Source organism: Falco naumanni, chromosome 13 (assembly GCF_017639655.2).
Source record: "Falco naumanni isolate bFalNau1 chromosome 13, bFalNau1.pat, whole genome shotgun sequence".
Lineage (NCBI taxonomy): Eukaryota > Metazoa > Chordata > Aves > Falconiformes > Falconidae > Falco > Falco naumanni.
Window position 1 is genome coordinate 22,740,196 of NC_054066.1, and position 24,764 is coordinate 22,764,959.

Here is a 24,764-nt window from a genome sequence, read left to right on the forward strand (position 1 = left end):
GTAACTTCTTGCTGCTGTTTCTCACCTATAACCATTCTAGAGCCAATTTACTCTGCTTAAAAAAAAAAAAAAATTTCGATCCAAAACTGATTTCCTTTCCTTTTCTAACCTTTCAACACTTTAGACAGACGTTTCTTCAGGCCCCATTTAAGACAAAAAGTAGATAAATCCTTTTGAAAACAACCGATTTAACTGTTTTTCCTAAATCGACATCAGCTATCCAGTCTTCAACTGACAATAAAGAAACAGAAAATTAACTTCTGGCAAAACACATATTCTGGAATCAGATATTCGAGTTAATAGTCATGTAACACAGTAGTCAGCTTAAAGTGACTTGGGCTTAAAGGCTTAGTACACGAGATGAAAAGGCTGAAAGTACTCTTTGGAGTATATAGCAGAAATGAAATTTAATCTCCTTTAAACAGTTCTGACAACAAACCTCTCTTCCTAATGCTATATTTTAAAGATCTTGACAACGTTCTTTTTTCTGTATTCTTTGGAAAACTATGAGGGAGCTTTAGCTTAACATTATTAAGGATACACTTTGAGTTTATGCATGCCAAAAGCTGCTTCTGAAATAGAAAAACTGAAAAATATTTGTTTTCAGTATTTTTGATTTATGTCTTTTTTTGTTCTACTTGAAATCTGCAAATTACCTGATACCAAGTGTCTACCTTCTCCTCTCACAATTACAATTATTTTTTATTTTGTTTAGAAATGCAGGGTTATTTCTCATTCATTTAACTCCAGTTTTAGAACTCCAGATGAGCAAAACCCTACTACTTTTAGCCTGTAAAATGAGTTATAATTTCTTTTTGTTTTGTTTTTAACCTTATCCCAAGCTCATAGCAACATAGAGGACTATAAGTTTAAGTCTAATTTTCAAACACGTCGTTTAAATTCCTGGATCCTGATCATACTAAACACCTATAAGCAGACTGTTTTCTGAGCATTCCTTTAAGTCCTAGACTTTAAAAAGCATCATTAGGTACTCAGATTTGAAAATTGAACTAATTTTACAGGATTTTTGCTACTCATATACAAAAATTTCCCTACATGCACATTTAACTCCAGTATAGATGCATCAGGTACTAACTTTATTTGTGCACTTTGATAATACAGATCTTGGATCAAGAAAGTTATTTTAGAAGATTACAGAAACAAGACATACTGAATAACTTCAACTAACTCTTTTTACCATGAATGTAATTCCTGCTGAAATCAACATTAACCACACCTGAATAAAAATACATTGGTTTGAAATCACAATTAAGGTAAAGCTTTCAAACATCATCAGACATCCATGGTCATGTTACTTCGGGCTCACTAATTCAGCTGAAGTATTCAGGATTAAATTACATTCAATAGATTTCTTGTTCCAGTCATTCAAAAATCTTATGTCAGAGTCTAAGAATTTGACTGCTACCTTTTTGAGCAAACACTACCAAGATATTAAGATATCCCCGAAAGCTAATAATTTGTTTTGATAATGAAAGCTACAGTTTTCATAAAGTTATTTGCCCCAAGATCTGAGGATTTAAAATAATATCAAATATCACAGAACATGATGATACAGTAAAAACTAAGTACATTCAGTGTAGAAACACCATAAGCTATTTACATATAATGAAAATCAAATATTCATATTTGATAGCTAATACTGTAAGGAATAATATGGACTGTTATGTAATGTTTGGAATACTCTGTTAAATACACTGATATTATAAGTATACATTAAAACATGCTTAACAGTAGAGTTTGTTGTCATTTGAAACAAATGCTTTCTTAGACATTTTCTACAATAACTGAGTAAATTTCCTAACCACGACTACTACCATATTAGACTGCCAAGTTAGTGGCAGAATTTGAAATCTTAGTGGACTGTGAAAAATGTATTTTAGTTACTTCTGAGTGTTTCATCATGATAATTTGAGGGCATAACCTTATCTACTCGACATTTCATATCAGTTTTCAATTAAGTTTAAACATAGGACTTTAAATGAAGAAATGCAATCATCAGAGGCATTTACATAACAATATAACTTCCATACCAAAAATACTATATGCAACATAACTACATACTTACAAAAGGAAATCAAATTATAAAACAGCATATGCTTAATAATTTGTAATTATTACTGAAAAAATATTGTGCAACACTATCAAATTGCATATGCAAAAATCAATACTGAATCTACAACAATTTACAGTATTATTGAATTATAAAATTATCGTAAAACTCTTAGACATACATCCCTGTAATCAAAAGGTTTTAGTTCTTTTTTTGTTGTTGTTGGGATTTTTGGTTTTGAGATTCATTCTCACTGAAATCTAGTATCCCTAAATTTTTTTACTACTAGATTTCTATTTGATTAACCAACTTAGGTCCCGAGTCCTCAATCCTAATCTTGGTCTGAAAAGATTAATGAATAAACTTTTTGCTATTTGTTCATCTTTTCTGACCTACAATAAAGCACCCAACAATAAATCTATTTAGACAAAAAGCTTTTGAAAATAAGTGATGTATGGAATACATTCCTTTAAGGAGTCTCTGAACTGGGATGACCTAATGCAGAATAAATTTGTCATGCTCAGTATCAAAAGATAGCTATGAATTTTGAGATTACTTTGTATTGTATAGTTGAATTTCATGATCTCACACTATTTTGAGAGATTCTTTACCTGCTTTACAGCAATCAAAAGCAAAGCATCACCCAGAAGAATAGTGACACAGAACAGAATTCTGAAAATAAATTTTAATCAGCTACAATTCTGGCAGAAAAACTCTTGAGGCTTCAGGTAGGAGTAGAGAGAAGATAAATAAAAATGCTTCACAGTGTCGATGCTTAATTCTTTTCATTAACTTCTATTTAAAAAGAGAACAGAATTTAAAGCAATCACAAAAAGAAAATCCAGAAGTCTTAGTATAAATGTTCACGAATTTTCTTGAACATACACTTCTTTACAATGCCAGTAAGCAGTATCTGCAGAACATCATTATATTTCTATTGTTATGTACAATGAATTCAAATTTGGTAGATACAGTAACACGCACTGCCACAGAATATGCTGGCATCTTTCTGCATTTGTCTTCTTGGATTTGTGTTTAGCATAGTGCAAATACCCAGAAATTATGTGATTGTTTGCATGTCGATATCATAGTGTATGATGGCACAGCCAGAATGTAAATATGGTGGTACTCCTTTTCTCTGATGGGTAGCAAGCTACGAAGGAGAAACACATATGACAACATCACAAGGATGTAGCCCAACAGGAAGGTTTGGGTATCCTTTATCTTTTCATGCCCTTCCTCCAACTGAAGACAGGCTTGATTTGCACTAGTGCAGCACTTGGCAGAGAACTTTATTTGTTTTGGATGATGACTGTGTAACATGGAAACTAAAGGACTCTTCCAATTATTCCTTTTGTATAATTAATGATTCAAATTTCACATAATCAGAGCTGGCTATAAAACTCAGCATAGTGACCATCTGACATGCGGAACTGTAAAAAATAAATGTTCAAAGTCTTGCAAAATATATTCTTTATGTTATGCTGCAAACCTTTTCAGTAACAGTCACTTCTGGTTATCTGTTCCACTCTCACCTTTTCCAGTAAAGGATGTGGATTTGTTTGCAGTGTACAATAAGGTTTTGCATTGCAGTCATTAAGATGATTCAGTATTAATAAATGACTGTATTTTGTAGGCTAAAAAAGGTTACAAAAGATCAAATGATTCTACCTAAAAAGCATTTTGATTAGAGTAATTTTACTGGCTATAGCAGAATGCTGTGAGTCTTTGTATACCTGGCTCTATTATTCACACAGTGTTTGATATAATGCAACTTACTTAAACTATTCATGATTTAGGTTTACTATTTTAGAATTTAAAACATATATATATATATATATAAACACCTACTTCACATCAAAAGGCAGTAAGAGCTCATAAGAAATGGGATCTTCTGTGTATGTTTACTGATAATTTCTGAAACAATACACCCTTAATTATATAGATTGATCCAGACTAAGAGAAAAATAGGGTTGGATTTAAACATCAGTTGCTAAAGAAACTTAGAAGGCTTTAAGGAAGATCTGGGCATGAATGCTTGCATTATGCTTCCTGTAATTTCAGTTAGAATGCTCAAGCACACTAGTCAGACAAACTGGCCATCTACCCCTCATCTCCAAGTGACCAACACCATACATGTGAGAAGAATGTTACAAATAGGATGAGCAGACAGTGATTCTTTCTAAGACACTGCTGTGTCCTCCAGTGACTTGAAAGCTACTTAGCCAAGGGGAGGTGGGGGGCAGGCAGGGCTGCCTATGTGTTTAAAATCTTCTGATTGCTATCGTGCTTTTTCTCTCTCCACCCCCCACCCCCCAGTAATTTTTCAAGTAGCCCTTTTTGACTCATATAAAATTTTAGTATGCATAATATCCTGTGGCTGAAGAGGGAGCCTCCCATCACAAATCCCTATCTCCATTGTTGACTACCTCTGTCTCCACTGTTAAAAACAATTTTTATTTTACTTATTGTTTCCTAGAATCTCAAACAGCTACTTAACCATGTGAACACATTTCCTCATATACTATGATGTCAGCTGGGAACCTTTCAGACAACATTCCCTTGATCTCCCTGTTTACAAATCTGGCAACTGAAATTCCTCAGGGTTCCATTCAATCTATGAAAAATACAGCACCTTTTTCCTTATATACCATACGACAATGGAAGCCTTGTGATCATGCAAGTTGACCTGTGAAATTCTCAGGTCTGTCCTTCTGCCACAGACAGCTAGAAACTGATCACTAGTGAAATCCTAGATCTTTCCCATCTTTATCTTCTCAGATACAAATCATACAAGTATGAAAAGTGACACAAGCAGAAAAATAACCCATATTATCTCTAGGGTTTTTAATTACCAGACTTCCAGGCTATGAGGCTTTCCATTTAACACCAAAGTATATGGTCAGCAGTGATGAAAAACACTTTGTAAATTAAACTCTGCTAGACAGATAGATTTACTTTAAATACTCAACAGATTCATTGAAAAGTAATGATTTGCAACTGGCAGGTAACTTAACAAACAAGAAAGAATATTACAACACAGCAGGACTTTCTTCATTTATGTTTATAGGAGTGCTTTAGTTCTACAGCAATCTTCACAATGTTCTAGCAAATATCCTAGTAATAATCTGTGTTAAAAAAAAAAAATAATAAAAAAGCAGCTTCAGAAGTATATAGCCTCTTTATAAAACTTCACTCAAACTCCTACTAATTGACCATTTTGGGGGAAAAAGTTCATGGGAGCACAGAATTTCAGATTAATGAGGATTAACAATGATGCACCATACTAAACAAAAAGCAAATCTAATTACTAACTTCCACTAACACAAAACTAATAACTAACTTCAATTCTACTGTTTGCTTTGTAGGTACTAAGCATTCGCTATATCTCAGATGTTTCTCTCCATATCCTCCCACTCCCTCTGTCACATTATGTCTCTTGAAAACTGCAAGGCTAAGGATAAAAAGAGGCAATGTGAGAAAACTATATATAAATGTTTAATCATTACTGATGAATCTGCTGTTCAGCTTTTTGAAACATACTGATGAGAGAATGATGATCATTTTATTCTAACAAATTTTAAGCCAACCAATCATCTGAATTGCTCATTCACCTCTTTTGACAGATAAGTGATGAGTTCTATGTCAGAAGTGAAATCTCTCTCTTAAGCTTCTTCAAATCAACAGGAAGACTGCAAATTCAGCCTTCAGGGGTCTCATATGCATTGCTCTGTTCAGCATTTTCTCTTTAGCTGTTATTATTATTAGTTATACAAGTTTTCTTATCATGAGACCCATCTTTTATCTCTTCCATTAAGGCTGCTACTGAACACTAAAGCACACTATATGCTCTAGCTTATCTATAGTTTCTCATCATTATTTCAAGGCAAAATATATCATAATGCATTATAGAATTATGCAAGGCTTCTTATTATAGACCCTACTTGCTCAATAAACTAAGATTTTTCTACAAATTCCCATGTGGATAACAGTGGTTCATAAACTTTACATCAAATCAGACACAAGCAGTTGTGTTCACCCAGAGTAAGCTAGACATGGATTGGCTCTTACAAGACTGCTAGTTTGGAATATTTTTTTTTTCCAGAAATTTTCCACCACACAGAATTCCTGCCTTCTAAGGGAAATAAAACAGACATGCCACACCTGTCACAGAAGCAGAAAAAGCTACAATTTAGGTGATCCTGTCCTGCAGCCTCCACACAAAGCTTTTTGAGAAACAGACAGTGGAGCCTTTTCTCTTTCTAAAATCAGCATCATTTGCCAGCCCAAACTCATGCTTTCCTTCAGGCACTTCAGCTGTTGAAAATTTGTACAATACTAGCAAGCTTCACACATCCTATCTGGAACGGTTAAGTACTTGTTCCTTCCAGTACGACCTCTTCCTGCTTATATAGTCTGTATCTACTGGTTTTGAGGCAAATCAGTTCATCTTTAAAGTACCTCATTAGCCATGCATGGAGAGCAATACCCCTGTCTAACTACAACAGCTTAAGCCATGAAGCCTGAGGTCTTTCTGCCTTTCTTTTTAGTCTATATAACTAAAAATGCTAACACAAATAATAAAACTAATCTACCTTTTGTTATTGCTTGTTGTACTGTATTCCTATTCCACAATAACTTTCCAAAAGCAATAAACAAGCGATACAGCACATGTGTGATAGTACAATGGTTGCCCTTGAAGTTTGCTTTTACTGTTATCGCTGTATTTATCACAGGACTCAGTGACTAACTTAATTTGCCTCTCCCCTTCCAAGATCACTGCTTCAAATCAATTAATTTAAAAAGACATTATAATAAAACATGCCATTTATTCTACATTTTTTTCTGCTGAAAGATAGACTAGCACAAAACAAAAATGAGGACAGAGTTATTGTTTAGACAAACATCTCATCTCCAGCATTATCTGGAAGGTGCTCATTGAAACACCATGCAGCATCTTTGCTGGAAGACTGTACTCTCACTTCCCCCGCACCCATCAGCAGTAAGTTTATTCAAGCAGTAATCTGTATGACTTTACTAATGACATTATCTTCAAAGAGATTCTCTGACTGCATTCTTTCCTTACATATAGTTCTATTCAAGGTACTTTGTTCTCGTCATGATGACTGTTTTCCTGGTGAGACTTGGAGGAAAAGGTGCCTGAAAGTTCAATCAACAATATATTGCTTATTCCATAGCATATACAAATTAAGGAAAACAGAAAGACATGTCACTGTTTAGAATTAAAGTATTATTATGCCAGAGGTAGAAAAAAAGACACAAAATAACTTCAATACCACTACTGCTCCCTTAACATCAAAAATCACATTCTTAGTAGTACAAGGCCTAACAAACCATACTGCAGAAAAATCTCCCTAGTGATGGTATCTAGATAGAAGTTTTTTAAAGTCAATATTAAGAATTAGAGCTTAATGCCTTATACTAAGAGTCTTTTTTTTTTTTTTTTTTTTTTTTTTTTTAAACCAAAACTTCCATCTATCAGATTTTGGAAGCATAATTTTTAGATTGTTCATAGTCCCTTCTAGAAATCAGCTAAGCAAAACATATTTGCCATCAGATAAACCTATTATGTATATGGTTATAGAAAATGGATTTGGAGTCCTTGAGGAACATTTCATAGCTAGAAGAAAAGATCATTTCAAAAGGATTACCTGTTGCTGGCAGCTGGAGGGGTATACAACTATCTTTTTGGACAGTGTCCTCAGGTAAGGAAACGAGTTTTTTGGCAAGCACTGCAGAAATTGGTTGTACTAACAGTGTTGTGAGGTTTAGTCGATTTTGTCTGTAGGTTCCATCTTAAAAGACAGAAAGAAAAGAGCAATTTAGTAAATGAAAATTTGTCTTCTGCATAAACCAAACAAAAAAAAACCCTAAATATCTACAATATGTCTTAGAACAATTGATTTAGACAAGCAGCCATTATTTTTTACTTACCTTACTGAAAAAACAAAACATTAAAACAACCCTCTTCAAGAATACGAGCCACAAAATCACATGTACATCTTACAGTATTTGGGGAATAGTTCCAAAGGAAAGAAACTGTCAAAGAGTCCAAGCGGATATTAGATTGTATGTGACTTAAACACAACAAAGTAAATTGGTGCGTAGTTAAAGAAATCAATGAAAAATAGAATTACCGATCAGCAATAACTTTCAAATTCAAGTAAGAACTGAATGCACCCTTTCAGGGAAGAGCAGGCATTTAAATTGTCTGAAATCATGCATAACTATCTGTCTGCACTGAATGATGCTACTACTGATGAGGCTGTTCATTTTGCTAGGGATGCCAACATGTTTAAATTCTACAGAAGCTGTACTACTTAGCAATAAAACTGTTCAAGGGCCGAGCATCATACAAACAAGATTTCATGAGAACTTTGACAAGAAACACACCACTAAGGATGTTGATGATACACTGGCAATTAGATGTGTTTCCTTGCATATACCAAAAAGCCCGAAAATTTTAATATATCACTTCCTCTTTTAAAGAATACAATTTGATCATTGCATCGACTCAAAGTGGGTTCAAGGCACCTAAGGTGACTATGATTTATTTTATATTACAAATATATGTATTTATTTATATAAAAAATATATTTTTACAAGGTGACTATAATTTGTTCTGTGATGGACAGTTGAAGGCTCGGCTGAAGGAGGTCTGGAATAAGAGTGTACTAAACAGACATGTCTCATTTATCAGAACACTTTACTCACAATTTTAACATCTTAAGAAGTCACAGCACAAACCTCACAGAATCAGCAGATTAATGCATATTTTTAAATCTCTCCTTAACTGAAAATACCCTGAATTTCCATACGCATGACTGTCCAACATTTACGTGTGGGACGTTTTTTGATGAGATAATGGGATATTTTGGGAGACCAACCAGAAAAAAAAAAAAAAAAAAAAAAAAAAAAAGGCAAACTCTGCACATGGAAATGCTCTAAAGCACTTCAGGACAAAACAGTCAACTTTTTCTCAACTATTTCAGATGGCCTAATAAAGGCATCACCTCTTCCCATGGGAAGCAATAATACTTTTGCAGATGACAAGCCCGCCACGGAAAACAAGGAGGAGGTTCATAGCACATGGCAGAAACATCTCCAGAACAACCTGCAAAACTCTAAAAACCTTGCAATATACCTGCCCACACAGCATCTTTTCCAAACTTCCAACTAGAGATTCAGAATACAAGGCCTCTCCGTGAGACCTGTATGAAACAAATACCACATTTTCTGTTGACATGGAGTCCTTCACAATCAGAAGGCACCCTTTACATTCTGTGTGACTACAGTTACAAAGGGAAGAAGCTATCAGAAATCAGCTGCACGCGTTCTACAAATTGTTTTTTATAAAATTACTATTAGGAGCATTGTTACTGAGCCACAATGTAAAAAAAACCCACACACATCCTCCTTTTTTTTTTTTTTTTGTCTTAATACTTGTGCTCAAAGCTTCTGAGACTTCTCACAGTACGTTCTTAATCATAATAGAAAAATTGACCAAGGCTATAACATTTAATTATGGAAGGGGGAAAAAAAAACAAAAAAAAAAGAAGAGTTGTTCAGCTCTAATACACAGTGGAACTTTATCAATGTTTCCTTTGAAAGAATCAGACAAATTACAGAATCAGACAATTAAAAATTATTAAGTGGAAAGGTGTAACTGGTTCAAAACATAGTAATTTATAAAAAACCTTCTGCCTTATCAAAGTTGGGCGGGGCTGAAAATATCCCTGAAAGCTGCTACTTCAGTAAATTGATGGTAAAATCAGTTTACTCAAGCTTTGAGTGTTTCTGGAATCAAAAAGCATCCTAAAATGTCCATCAGAGATCTGTAACTGAGACATTATTTTCTGTCTATTGTTTGTCAAACTGGATTACAGGAGCAATGAAGCTCAAAATGTTGCAAATGAAAATCATCTCTCCTTTCTCCATTTACCCACAATTTGAGCTTCACACCTGAGTAAACTGTGAAAGATACACTTCTGAGAACAATCTACAGGAGAAAATCTCCCATGTTTAGAAATGAATAATTTCACAATATAAGATGGAATTTGAAGTATGGAACAACACACCACCACCACCACCACTGGAAAAAAAAAAAAATATAGAAAAGGAGATTCAAGTTATCTGGACACCCCCCCCCCACACACACACTTTCTGATAGGAGGAATTCATAAGGACTTGCCTAGGCAAGTGGTAAAAGCTCTACAACGGAAATATTTTTAAAGAAAAACAAGCAACTGTCAGAAATGTCATAGATATGGTTGATCCCCTCCCTGAGGGAGGGTGCTAGATTAGATGACCTCTTGACATCTTTTCCAGGCCTGATTTCGGTATGATTCTCAACTGAACTTCCTAAATTATTAAAAAAAAACCCAAACAAACCAGTATTGGAATTGGTAATAAAAAAATGTTTTAAGAAAAAAATAAAAGTGTTTCTTTCCCTCTGCCAACCCTTTATTAGTTGCTATGAGAGTACTTTTTTAGGAGACTGAGGAAAGCCATCTGCATCATGATCAGGATTCAAAAGCAAAAGATTCAAGACCAATCTCCGCAGTAAAACACAGTGCACATTGAAAAATCTGGAGATTTCCAGGGCTACTGGTTAAAGCACAATTAAAGCACAGTGCTTAAATACTCATGGGCTTGATGCTGTCCAACTGCAAAACAGCGCAGTGCAACCTCACAACGAAACCAAGGTATAGAAAGAACTTTGCGAGACTCTTGCTTGCTCCATCCCTGCTTGGATGCCAAACTCCTTGGAGCACATAGTGCTTTAAGGATCTGTGAGCACAATAAATGCCTTAAGAATAATTTAAGTTTGACATTTTACTTGTAATGAAATTTAGTTTTATAGCATGGAAATCTTCCAAGAAACAGAATTGCTTCGTCTATGCAAGTCTAACAATCTAACCGTGCCAGACCTAAAACCACTATTAATTTAAGAAAGACTCTGGAGAACATAATGGAACGCAGGAAGAAACAAGTGCTAATTAATTATTAAGTTAATTTTAGGAGCACAAAAAGAGGCAATCTTTAGAAAGCTTCTGCATAGAAAGTGATGACCACATTTCTATTTTTGCAGCGCCTGTGTTTTGTGCTTTCTTTTTCAATGCATGCACAAACCTTGAGCATCAGTTTCCACACAGCTCAGTTGGGGATGCACACTTGTAACCTAGCACTTCACAGCGTTTTATCACTTAACTTACTGGTATTGGCAAGACGTCCTGAGATTTCTGAAAGATTTTTAATGGGATAACTTAAAGTAATACTTGTGTACCATATGCCACTCAATTCTTGATTGAAGTACAATTTTATTGATGTTTCAATGACTTTTGTCAAGGCTGAAAAGTCTGAGGCACATAAAACAGAAGAGAGTCACAATGTCATACATCTCTAGTCAAAATAATATTGCTTTACCAACAGCTTATTCAGTATTGTGCAACTAAGCTTTTATATATTTTTCTTTACAAAGTCTGTGCTATAAGAATCAACTTTCTGTTCATTTAAATTCCAGAATCAGAGAAAGACTGGACAGAATATTGTGTTTCATTGTTATCTGTTTATTAAAGCCATCCTCTTCCAGGATCTGACAAAACAAAAAGTTAATAGATAAAACTGTCTAAAATATTTACTGATAAAATTCATTAAAATAATTCTTTATATGACCTGAAATACTATTTTAATGATGTCCCCCTCAAAATATGGGAAAAGAGTAGAGTCTGACTGAACACTGAACCATAATTGTGCATACCTAAATCTTTGACTTTCTGCTGCATTAATAATAGAGCAGTATTAGTTTTGAAATATCTGAAGTGAATGGCTCATTAATTTTTCACCTTAAGCCTAATAGAAATTTGACAAACAGTTTTATGCTGAGAATAGACACTCCAAACAGGACTTCACAGCACACAATGAGAATAAATTAGAGCATGAAAAACAAAATGAAGTGCATTTGGTCAAACAAGATGGTTCTGTCATTCAACTGCCTGAAGTGAAGAGTTAGTTCAATGCATTTCTGTGAAAGAGGGATTCTTCCATTTATACATTTCCAGCATATATCCCAAACTCTCTTTTATCAGCACTTGATCTTGTATTAACCATGACAAAACCAAAACGTTTAAACTGACACATCACAGACCTTTTAGTATTTACGCTTTGAACTTGCATACAACTTGCCCTCCAACTTTGTTGATACACTCAGTAGTTGTTAGGCTTCCACTGTTCTCATGAAGCTAGTCACAATGATTTCTTTATACTTCCCTGCAAAAGCAGTTTATCTATGATTTTCCTGACTTGGATCTAATCACATACCCAGACTGAAAGGGACTGTGCAGTGCCTATTACAGGGAGACTCCGCCAGCTGGTTGGTGGCTTTAGGTACTAAAACCACATCGCTACTGTTAATCATAGTAATTCTGCTATACAACAGCTATTTTGTACCATCTTCAGCTACAGCTGCTCACAATACTATGAGCAGCATTTTTAAGACAGACTGGACTTTTCCTACTCAAAACGCAGCCTTCAATTAAGCCTTCACACTACCAATTAATACTGCTAGACAAGGTTTGCACTGTCACGTTGGTGCATTATACATCAAGACTTTGTTTTTTTTGTTGCTGCTGGTTTTGCACATTGCTCTTCCAATGCTTTTCCTAAGACAAATCTTACTGACTTCCTATATAATATTCAATGCCATTATTGGTGTGAGCATAGTCATACCCATATGAAATGGCATGATTTTGTTCAAGCAGATGCTTAGAATACAGATCCTGTCTAACCTCTGTTAAACCTCAGCAATGTCACTGATGTATTTTTTTCCTTCCTAAATTTTCTCTTTGAACATGGGAAGAAAAATAAACTGATCTCAGCTGTTACTTCTTGTTGTAAATGGATACGGTGAGTCCAGAGAACAGCGGATACAGGAGCTGATCCAGAAAATCTGATACTGTTCTCCATCTTATGAACAAGAAATTCTGGGAAAGCCCTGCATCTGCTCAGTGTTTGGACTCTGAAACTTAGATACATGTTTTTCTGCTTACAAAGTCAAATGGGAGCTCTTCTTCCGTCTCACTTTAGCAAAGAAAATGGTGCTGATCACCCTCCAAGTGCTTAAAATAGAAGTCAGAAGGAATTTTATTAATGGGAAGAAGACAACCATAGCTTCAGACTTGCAGAGTATCTTAAGAGGTATAAGCTAAAAATATCAGTAAGGGTAAGAAAAATTAAAAAAAACAGATAAGTGTTACTCATGAGAAGAGCAGAAGCTGGAGCAGATGCCTATGGAGTAGAAGTTGTAACGAGTTTCCTGATGTCTTTATTCAGTTCTCTATGAATTATCCACTAGAATTACAGTGTGGAACATACGTCAATTTTGAGGTGTTTTGCTTCACTAGACACTGGTAGTAATAGGGAGGAAGAGAAAAACATTCGCTTCTTTTTTGTAAAAAAATGGAACTTTGAAATTCTGCAACTGGGATTTTAACAGCAGCCCTCACTAAGGACTTTAAAAACAGTTTTACAGGCAATGAAGCATGAGACGATGAACTGTTCTGTCAATTACAACAGCATTGTGGCAGCTTGCATTTCAGGATGCATGACTGACAAATGGACAAGGGATGCTTAGAACTGTGTACTGATTTGAGATATGGGGGAGAAAGATGGCTGTACCTATAAGAGGTTTACACAAATTTACAGAAAGTACAGAACTTTAAAGGCTATGAGGATCACCTAGAAGGAAAATCAGTTACTGAGAGTACTCAGAAAGTATTTGAAAAATATTTTCAAATATTTCTTTGCATTGATGATGGATAAAAAGACCTCTTTAAAAACACTTAAAAAAAAAATAATCGACATTCTCATGACACCAAGAGTTATCAAAAAAAGTTTAGAAGAACAAAAATATTAAGCCACCTGTGACAATCTCCCAAGAGTTAATATCATACATTCATTGATACATACAAGAATACATAACATTACCCAGATGTTATGCTTTACAAAGTATATCCACTGTATTATGTTTACATCATATTTTATCAGCGCAGTGGGTGCAAATCTAGGCATAGACTACCCAAGACTTTTTCTTTAAACAGATTTCTGTTGTCCTTAAAAATAAACCTAGAATAACTATAGCTGATATGTTAAGAAAATATACCTCTACAACCCACTATCATTTTTTCCCCTCCTTCTCAAGAAAATGTGCTTAACCAATAGGAAAGAGAAAAAAAAGTCCCTCCCCTGTCCTTTAGTGGAAATCACCCTTGTCTTAATGCCTACTTAATGTACTTTAAACACATTCAGTCTTATTCCTTTTTAATATAAACAGAATAAAAAGCAACACATTCATTTTGTAAAAGCAAAAATGCTTTGACACTCGTGACGCAGAAACATCTCATTAATCCTCCTCTTCCCTTCTAAAAATATTTAATAACATGGCAAGAACAATGAAAAAAAAACCCAAAATAAAAACCCCCAAACCACACCAATTGATGTGGAAGCTTTTCCTTTTTACGCATCCTACAATTGTGTAACCACTAAGCCATAAAAGAAAAGAGCAATTCTTTTAAATATTATAAATAGCTACAATATATTCTTACATTTAGTAACAATCAAATGTAGCATGGGTGAAAGGACAAGGTAATTCTCAGTTCTTCCTGTGTTAGCAAATGCTGGTCTCACTACTGAACTAAAAGAAACTCTCCACTGACAGACAGCAATTTGGGCCATGTGACATAGAAACTATGATCCATCCTTTTGACGGTGATGGTAGATATTTAAAAGGATTGACAGAAGTTGTATAGGTTAGAAGACCAAAAATGAATTGCCCTCAATACTTTAAAAATAAGCTCATTTTAAAAAATCCCAATAATCATAACCTTCAGTTTCTGCACAATTTGTTCCTTGCATGCATACTGAATTAAAACCGGTGCCTTCAAAACTTTGCTTTTTAATTTTGGATCCTATCTTAGCTATTATTGATACCAAAACAGCTGCTTAGCATCTTCTACCTTCATTAAATTTAAGAACATAGGTACACCATAAGGGGCTGTGTGTGGAAATAATCAGTGCTAAAAACATTGCAAACACTCAAGAACATAAGCCAGGCAAAAACCTGACCAGAAACTGCTGCAATCATATTACGAGTTTTAAATTAGATAGTAAGTATCATAAAGTGCTGCAAAACTAAATACTGTAATTGTAACTTAAACTTTAAATCTTTGCACCAAATTAGTGATTCAACCTAATATGATAAAATAATTCTACCACAAATTTATTTTTAACTGATATTTAGTATTTTCCTAAACCACTGAGGTAACAATTAAATGGAATTCAGCAAAACTGCTTGAAGTGATTGCTCTGATGTTCAGAATTACTGCATAATTCAAAATATTAAGTATCAGATATATATTTGAGTTTTGGTTTTTAATCTTTTTCTTAGAGTAAAACTACTTCATGAATCCTATAGCTGCAAGCCTACATTCGAAATAAACCTATCTGTTGCTCCCAGAAAATATATCTCCCAGACTATTAGCTATATGAAGGTTTTGATCTGGAGGGAAGCATGTATGTAGACATGTGTGGATGAGGGAACATAAATCAAATTGATGTACTAAGCTTGACACAGGTGGCTTTTAAAACTGAAATATTATAGAATATGTTGAATTCAAGTGCCAAAGACGTTATAGAATTTGTTATCAGTTTCATTGAAAAAAATAAAATACTTTGGTCTGCATCTGAGAGCTATATATCTTGGGACAAGTACAGCCCTAACTCAAGTTTACTGTCTTGACTGTGGCTGTTCTATGAATGAATTTGTCTTGCTCTGTTGAAATGGACACAGAAAACATCATTGGACCCCACATTCTGCTACAAGTTTGGATCATTCCCGTTAATATTTTCTGAAAGGAAAAATTTTGAAAACATTAAAATTATGTAAGAGTAAGGAACTATGTAAGTGCCATGAAACCTATTCCATGCTTTGTATTTTATAATATAGTTAATGGACAATCATTAGTCTTGAACATAAGCACTTTACATTTGCTTCCATGATGTTTTTTACCTCCAAGGTAAGTAAATGTCGTTTCTTTTAAAAAAGAAAGTTACAATACTCAGATTTTATAACTGCCTTTTCCAGTGTGCAGTGCCATATTCCAGTTGGACCTTATGCAGTTTCTGATACTGGTTTCTTTTTCCTGTCTGGTAGCAGCCCTCGGTGAGACAAACAGCAATGATGACAATGCAGCAGCTCTTGTATTCTGAGTGGGCAAGCAGCTTTTCCGTGGTTTATGGCTATTATAGTACTTGGCTGGTTATTCTCCCTCCCATGCTTTTTGAAAAAGATGCAAGGATGAGAATAGGGAATAACTGGAATCGGTCAGTTTGTTTGCCCTGCAGAACCAAACATTTCTTTCTCTCCTGGCAAAAGGATCCATGTAGCCACCAAGCATGGGTATCCAGCTCAAGAGTGGGAGAATTAAGTTACTCTAGCAGATAAGGCCCAACACACCACCTGTACGAATTGTTTCCCATTAACCACTTCAGGAAATAATCAGCTTCCGGCACATTCAAAAGTTAATGGGTTGGTCTTATAGCTTGTTCCCTCATGAAATAAACCTAAGTTTTGTACACCAGTGATGGCCACTATAGAAGAAACAAACAACAAACATGAAAATAAGACACTGAAACATACTTCCTTCCCTTCAGTGCTGATGAAGACTACAAATAGCAAAATAACTGTCTTGCTTCAGGTGAAATACGTTTGCAGCAGCCAGAATATACATCAGGTTACATATGCCATCACTGTTCTTGTTACAAACGAGCATGGAGTCCTGTTTACTCACAATAATAAGATTTATTGTTATTAAAAATAATAAAAGCCCTTAAAACACTCTACAAGGAATGGAATGGAAATAGAAAATCTCTAAGAAAACATTGAATGTGACAGGTTTAGGATACCAATTATTTTGTTTATAGCATGTAGTGAATACCGCTATGACTCAGAAACACGTGCTGTCTGTATATATTTGGTGGGCAACACAAAATAAAATTGCGTATGTTTTGTGGTACACTATGCTTTTCTTACAATTATATCTCTCTCTGATTTATTCTTCCATATTTGTTTGAAAAAAGTTACATTTTGGCTTCAGTTCGATTACATATGGGGTCATCCAATGGTTTCAAGTCTCTCCCATGTCCCACAGCTTGTTACTTACTCCTGTCCTCACACTGCAGTGCCATTAACTGTGCCAGCACGATTGTTTCAGTGGCCATACTATGAACCAGATAAGCAAACTTTCTTGAAGTTCTTTAGAACTAGATCAGTTCAACAACCCATATCACAGCAACGCTCTTAACAGATAAACCAGCAGAGTAGGAGGTAAGCTGGGACAAGGAGGTAGATGTCATGGCAGGAATTCCTCCAATGCTCCCAAAGCCTTGTATTATCAAACCATAATTACAGAGGATACTCTTGTCCTCTAATACACAAAGTGACTATTCCTTGGCACAGAATGACACTTAAATAAGCACATAAATTAAAAAGCTACTTACAGTTGTTTGTTTGTTTAAAAAAACCAAACAAAACAGAAAAAAACCCTTCAAAATTTCCATTTCCTCTAAGGTTCTTATTTTTCACAAAAACGGCTTACATATTGATTTGTAAGGGAGCATAACCTCACCTTAAATTTTAAAAATCAGAAACTGATAATACATTCCTTATATAGGAAAAAACCTCAACCAGTTCCTTCTGTGTTTGGATATGGTTTATAAAATAATTACATGATAAATCTATCATAATAATGAAATAGTTGAGTAATAACCAATCAAAAATAAGATATTAATGAAAGGTCAGATCCTAACGGACGGATGCCTCCATACACACAACTATGTAATCAGAATGAAAAGCAACAAGAATCCTCTTGTCAGCACAAGGACTATTTTAAATACTGAATTACAGCACATATATTGAATCAGCATTCTCTAGACGTTTTTGGTTCATTCCTGCAAAGGTTATAGCAAACCAGCAGTACATCTTCACTGTCTGCCCATATGTCAAAAATGCTGGTTTACACATGCTCTGTTGACATAGACCTCAACAATGATTACTGTTCAGTTTGGGCTCTAGAGCATTTCCAACCACATGCCAAAACCTCTCTGGGCAACCTCTTTCAGTGCTTGACCACCCTCACCATAGAATACCTTTCCTTATGCTTAAGCCAAATTTTGTGTATTTCAGTTTCCTCCCCTGGAGAATAATCTGGCTCCATCTTCTTTCACACTCCCATCAAGTCTTTACACCCATAGGTAAGATCTCTGCAGGTCTTCTCTGTTCAAGAATAAGCAATCCCACATCTCTCAGCCATTCCTCATATGTCGAACGCTCCAACCCCTTAGTCATCTTCATGGCCATTCACTGCACTCACTCCACAATGTCTGTGTCTCTTCTGTAGAGACTCCAGGGGCTGTTTCACCAGTGATGAGTGGAGGAGAAGAATCGCCTCCCTTAACCTGCTGGCAATGCTCTTCCTGATGTGCAGAGGGATTTTTAAAGGACCGAGGACATATGTTACCATTGTCCAGGTTGGACAACCCAGGCTTGTTAGTTAAAGCTGCAGAGCAACTTCACATTGTCCTGGGAACAAGCAGGGTGAGAAAGAAAACAAGCTATGTACAAACAAGAAGCCAGGTGCAGAGCAAGTCCTGGGAACCGCGGAATCAGCACACTCTCGTCGGCACACTGTGAGCAGGCGCCTGCAGCATGCCCACCGATCAGCGACACGGACCCCACGTGGCCAGAAAATTTTATCCAATCACCTGTGTGTAAAGTCGGGTGAACGGTCAGTTTAAGTTATAAATATGACCTGTTTGTTTAATAAAGTGAGCACGGCATGTAGCCATATTGGTGTGATTGTCGTGACTTGGCCGAGTCTCCACGGGGGACCCTCTTCGCTGATACAGCCCAGGCTGCTGTTGGTCACCTGTGCTGCCAGGGCACATTGCTGGCTCGTCCTCACACTGTCTACTAGGACCCACAGGTCATTTTCTGTCAGGGTGTGTTCCAGCCAGACATCCTACACTGGTGTGTAGGTTTATGTCTCCCCTGTGCAAGACACTGCCTTTCCCGTTCTTGAACTTAATGAGATTTCTGGCAGCCCATTCGTCCAGGTTATTGAGGTCCCTCTGAATGGCAGCACAGCGATCTGGTGTGCTGAGCTGCATGCAGAACAGCAGTCCTGAAGCCTCAAATGATTGTGTTGCCTCTTCTGAATTTCAGATAAAACAAGCAGGTAGTGTTTTGAAATGTTTGCTAATCAGTGACGGCAGACCCTAACTCCATCCACAGCAAATGGAATAGGTAGATATAGGGATACACTGATAATGGCATACTCTGGACTATTAAACCTTAAACTATCAGGGACGCAGCTGTCTGAAACAAGTGTCTTCCCAAAATAATGCAAAGCGTTGCAGTCAGAAGCACTTACTTTATCCATCTAAAGCAGCAATACAATTTCTAACTCGTAACTTAGACCTCACACATAAGAATGGATGGATTTACAAAAAACTCTTCTGTATCTAAACCCACAACATTTTGGGAATTAGAGAGAACCGGGGAGTCAGATACAAACTGGTTTGTTGCTTTTTTCCTTACGAAAGAATTAATTGGTGAGTACTGGTGCCCAGCTAAGTCTCCTGTAACACTGTAATAAGCATCCCTGACATGCTATAACATTGTTGAAATTTTTTTAGGCATTACAGGTTAATTCAAGAAAACAGTTTAAAAACAAGAAAGCCTCTAAAAATTCTGTCTAAAAATGATATAAAATGCATACATCTCCTCTGTTTTAGCAGGGTTAATTGTAACATTAAAATAGTAAGGAAGTTGCAGTGTTGATTTGACTAGTATGATCTTAATGCCAAAAAAATTTCTAACAAGATAAATCTACTAATAATCAACGTCTATTAATTCAAAATATATTAATACCATTTAACTTTGTTTTAGTGGAGCATGCCATTGGAAATTCAGTGGTCCTTGTTTTCAAGTTAAATTCTGACAATATGTATCAAAGGCATCATACAAGCAGTTAAAAATAAATCTCTGGTTGCATCTTGTTCTAAAGGGCCTGCACCCATTTCAAAAGAAGTATGCTTCAATACAGAGAAGAAAAATCAGTGTTTTTAAAAAGCCAGATTTCAATGAAAGTGTTCCAAGTTCTGAGTTCATTTTTAATTTATTAATCCTTCACCTACAAAATCAGATATAATAGATACATTTAGTCATGTACCAGTAATAATTTAATTACAATTATGGAAGAAAAAAAATATCCTGGCAAGTCAAGCTCAAAGCTTCATTTTCTAGAATGAAGATATAGGAGAAACGACTAAATGCTAGAGCTCAGAGTTGCCATCAGTGGCGCGGAGCCTGGCTGGAGGCCTGTAGCTAGTGGTGTTCCTCAGGGGTTGGTGCTGGGTCCAGTCCTGTTCAAGTTACCCACCAATGACCTGGCCGTGGGGACAGCGTACCCTCAGCAAGTTAGCTGTTGATACAAAAGCGGCAGGAGCAGCTGATACACCAGAAGGCTGTACGGCCATTCAGTGAGGCCTGGACAAGCTGGAGAACTGGACGGAAGGGAACCTAATGAAGTTCAGTAAAGGCAAGTGTAAGGTCCTGCACCCAGGGAGGTACCGGCCCATGCACCACCAGAGGCTGGGGCTGACCTGCTGGAAGGCAGCTCTGCGGAGAAGAACCTGGGAGTGCTGCTGGGCAGCAAGCTGCCATGGCCAACAGTGAGCCCGGGTGGCCAAGAAGGCCAATGGGATCCTGGGGGGCACTAGGAGAAGCATGGCCAGCAGGTCAGGGGAGGTGATCCTCCCCCTCTGCTGCCCTGATGAGGCCACATCTGGAGCGCTGTGTTCAAGAGAGACAGGGAACTACTGGGGAGGGTCCAGCATAGGGCTATGAAGAAGATGAGGGGACTGAAGAATCTCCTTATGAGGAAGGGCTGAGAGAGCTGGGGCTGTTTAGCCTGGAGAAGATTGAGAGGGGATCTTAGCAATGTCTACAAATACCTTATGGGTGAGTTGTCAAGAGGACAGGGCCAGGCTCTTCTCAGTGTTGCCCAGTGACAGGACAAGGGGCAACAGGCACAAACTGAAACACAAGAAGTTCCATCTGAATATGAGGAAAAACTTCTTTACCTTGAGAGTGCCTGAGCACTGGAGCGAGCTGCCCAGAGAGGCTGTGCAGTCTCCTCTGGAGACATTCAAAACTTGCCTAGACAGGACTCTTTGCAACCTGCTCTAGGTTAATCTGCTTTAGCAGGGGTCCAGACTAGATGATCTCCAGAGGTCCCTTCTAATCCTGACCATTCTGTGATTTTGTGTTCTGAAGATCCTTAATTAGTCCCGTTTATAGTACAGAGTGGAGAATCATACAATCATTTAGGTTGGAAAAGACCTTTAAGGTCATCAAATCCAACCATTAACGCAGGACTGATCTAACTGTAGAAAAGGAGCTATGCTCTGCAAAACCTAAAATTCTGAATCTATGGAACACCTTGTAACATGTAATGGTTCATTTTTGGAATTGCAGAGCACAGACAAATAAACTATAATCTATTTGCAGTGCTCCTCAGAGATATAAACACTGGTATTTAATTTACTTAATAACTTGCCTATGTATTTGCAATGTTTTATTACGTTCATGCTGACTAGTGCAAAGGCTGCATTCAGCTTTAGAAGGCAATTACAAACACCCTTGAGAGAGGGATTTTATATTGCACACAAGAGCACATCATATCTAAGTATTCATTCACACATGGAGCCCTTGGCCCTAAAGGATTTCTGAACCACTTCTATAAAGAAGCTTTGCATCCTCACGAAGGTAACATATACAATTGATCTTGTGTTACCTGAGACGACCATACAAAACAAGTAACTGCCGAAATACCAGGTTTAAGGAGCTAGTTAATGTTTAGGCTAAACCCCCTGAAATTCAAGGACAATTTGAGATAGGAAGATCAGACAAAATAGAAAATTAGGTGATACTCAAAAAAATACTTTTTTTAAGAAGGTCAGAGTAGCAGTATCACTTCAGAATATTATATTAAGGCCATGTTTTTAATTGTAAATCAGTGATAAACATGAATTCCTATACATATATTTAAAAAAATGCTCCTTAGGATTATTTTTAAAAGTAAATACTTAAAAAGAAAAGTTCCATAAACATAATGGACATGTAATGTTTGCAATAGCCAAATATAGTTACTAAATTCTGCAGAAAATAAGAATATTACATTTTGAATTATTACTTAAAACTAATTTAAATGAAAGTGTCCCTTTCAGTCATCGTTTTGAAGTTTATTTCCAATGCCGGAGACAATTCGATGTTTGGCTTCTCTGAATTACAGTAACTCCTTATTACTTCATGAAATGTATTTCCTAGTCAATTCAATGAGGCCTTCACAGATATCAAACAATGTGCACCCAAATCTCCCATACCGTGCTACTGCCAGGTAACGGTTTGTATTTCCACAGATGTAAATTACTGCATTGCATCTTCCACTACTTTCTTGCTGTTTTTTTTTTTTTTGTTGTTTGGTTTTGTTTGTTTGTTCTAATTATTTGTTTGGTTTGGTTTTTTTTTTAGCTATTTACATTCACATATAAACTAATATATTCACTGGCTGTAACCTGTTAGTGGAGTTTTGTGATCTCAGGTTTTTAAAAAGAGAATGATCTGAAAAAGACTAACCACTGTAATAAAACAAAATAAAAAAACCCTCAAAAGACAAAAAGAAAATATAGCACTAGAACAATGAAAAATGAAAGTGAAAAACAATAGAAACTTTATAGAACAAAACTAAACATTGAAAAATAGGTATCTGTCTCATTATCTAATAAAAGTTACAGATTATAATCTTCTAATAGCCATTCAGACCTCCAGGAGAATTAACCTGATAATGCATATGCAACTATCATTACATATTCTTCCCTGCTCCACAGGTAAGTTTTAGTTGGCAAAATTAGTTGGCAATAGTTTTTAAACATTAAAATCAGTGATCTTCAAAATCTATTTCTAAAATATCTTTATAGCATTATATATATAATTTATATATATATAAATATTTTCAATTCTCTATTGGATATTTCAAAATGAGTTTTTTTACCTGCTTTGATGCAAAATGAAGCTACTAAATTCGGGAACCCGAAAGTTATCAGTCTCAGTAGCTTTGATTTTTTAATGCATCAGGGTAATTGTGTAATCCTAAAGTGACTTTTAGTGGCCCGTTTTCCACTTAGAATCTCAATGTGTAAGTATACTATCCCTTTATTTCTCCCTCCTAAGTGACTAGTATGACATACCATAGGAGTCATATAGTGGACCAGGCACATCAATGTCTCTGCCCCCCAAAGCTGATACTGATTACCAAATACTGAAATATTTAAGTAAGCAGATACATTTGTTCAACTGATTAAACATAATGACACACCCCCCCCCCCCCAGTATCTTTAGTTCAAAGGATTTAAAAACTCTTTTTAATTTAGCCTTTATTGTGTTCTAAAAATGTCTGCCTACACACGTGGTATTTTGTTTAAACACTACCCTTCAGAAGCAAAATACAAGCAAAGAAGTTCCGTACATTTTTCCCATTATCTCAGGCAGGCTTAGAACATTGTTTATAGTTAACACATACATGCTATCCTTATTCATTTTCAGTCCCTTCTTGTGTCAAAAAAAATATAAAGGCAAGACTGTACAGCTCCCCCAGAGAACACACTCTTCCTAGCTCATTTCTTACTGCAAGATGAGAACAAGAGCAACACTGAAGTGCTCATGATCCTTTCTATAGTGTTAAATGTGGAGAGCTTGCTTGGGTCACAGGTAAATCAGGAAACCCCTTCCCCCCCCCCCCCCCCCCCCCCCCTTTTTACAGGAAAGAACATAGAAGAATCCCAAAAGAGCAGTGGAGGAGAAGAAATCAATACATGTCTAGCTTAATTTTGACTGTTACCCTGAAGCTTAATGAATTTTAAATGATACCTAGAAGCATATAGAATATACAGACTGACAGAAATACTTATGCAAATCCTACTCTGCCTAACAGCTGGACCTGAACTAAACCACTGAAAACAAGGCAACTCTCCTCCATCATTTGTTATAGAAAGAGTAGTACTGCAAGACAATATAATAATACACTACGGAAGATGCTCCCGATTCACCACTACTTTCATGTAAGCGCTAGCAAAGAGCTCACAGCAAATAAATTGTTTTCAAAAGCTGAAACTGCAATGGACCAGACAGTCCACTTCTTTAAAAACATGGAGGTCCATGGAAGAAACATTAATCAAACTATCTACAACAACTGTACCAGGAAGAGGAGCTGTTTATGCTACAGATAAGTATCAAGAACAACATTCCTTATTTCATTTTTTTCATCAATGTTACAGATATTTGCAATGGTGGCATCTTGAAAACTTCATAAATGTGGCAGTTCTTATAAAAATTTTCATTTTTCATGATTTACTGTTAAAAATTTATTCTCCTGTGATAACTCTAAGGACTATTCCTGTTTCTGAAGATGGGACCTCAAAGTTTCAAAGAATCACAGCATCCGCATCTATCAAGACAACTCTTGAAACGTCTTAAGTTAGATATACAGAAACACAC

The 24,764-nt window shown here is 36.0% G+C and overlaps 1 protein-coding gene across 6 annotated transcripts in view; it reads right to left on the reverse strand.

The window, feature by feature from the left end:
- The window catches only part of NAALADL2 (N-acetylated alpha-linked acidic dipeptidase like 2), a 496,311-nt gene that overhangs the window by 123,737 nt on the left and 347,810 nt on the right, over window positions 1-24,764 (reverse strand). For all 6 annotated transcript variants that reach the window (XM_040612990.1, XM_040612992.1, XM_040612991.1 and 3 more), the window contains one exon: window positions 7,744-7,887. In XM_040612990.1, the coding sequence (XP_040468924.1) occupies window positions 7,744-7,887 (144 nt within the window). The remainder of the gene's footprint in view (window positions 1-7,743; window positions 7,888-24,764) is intronic.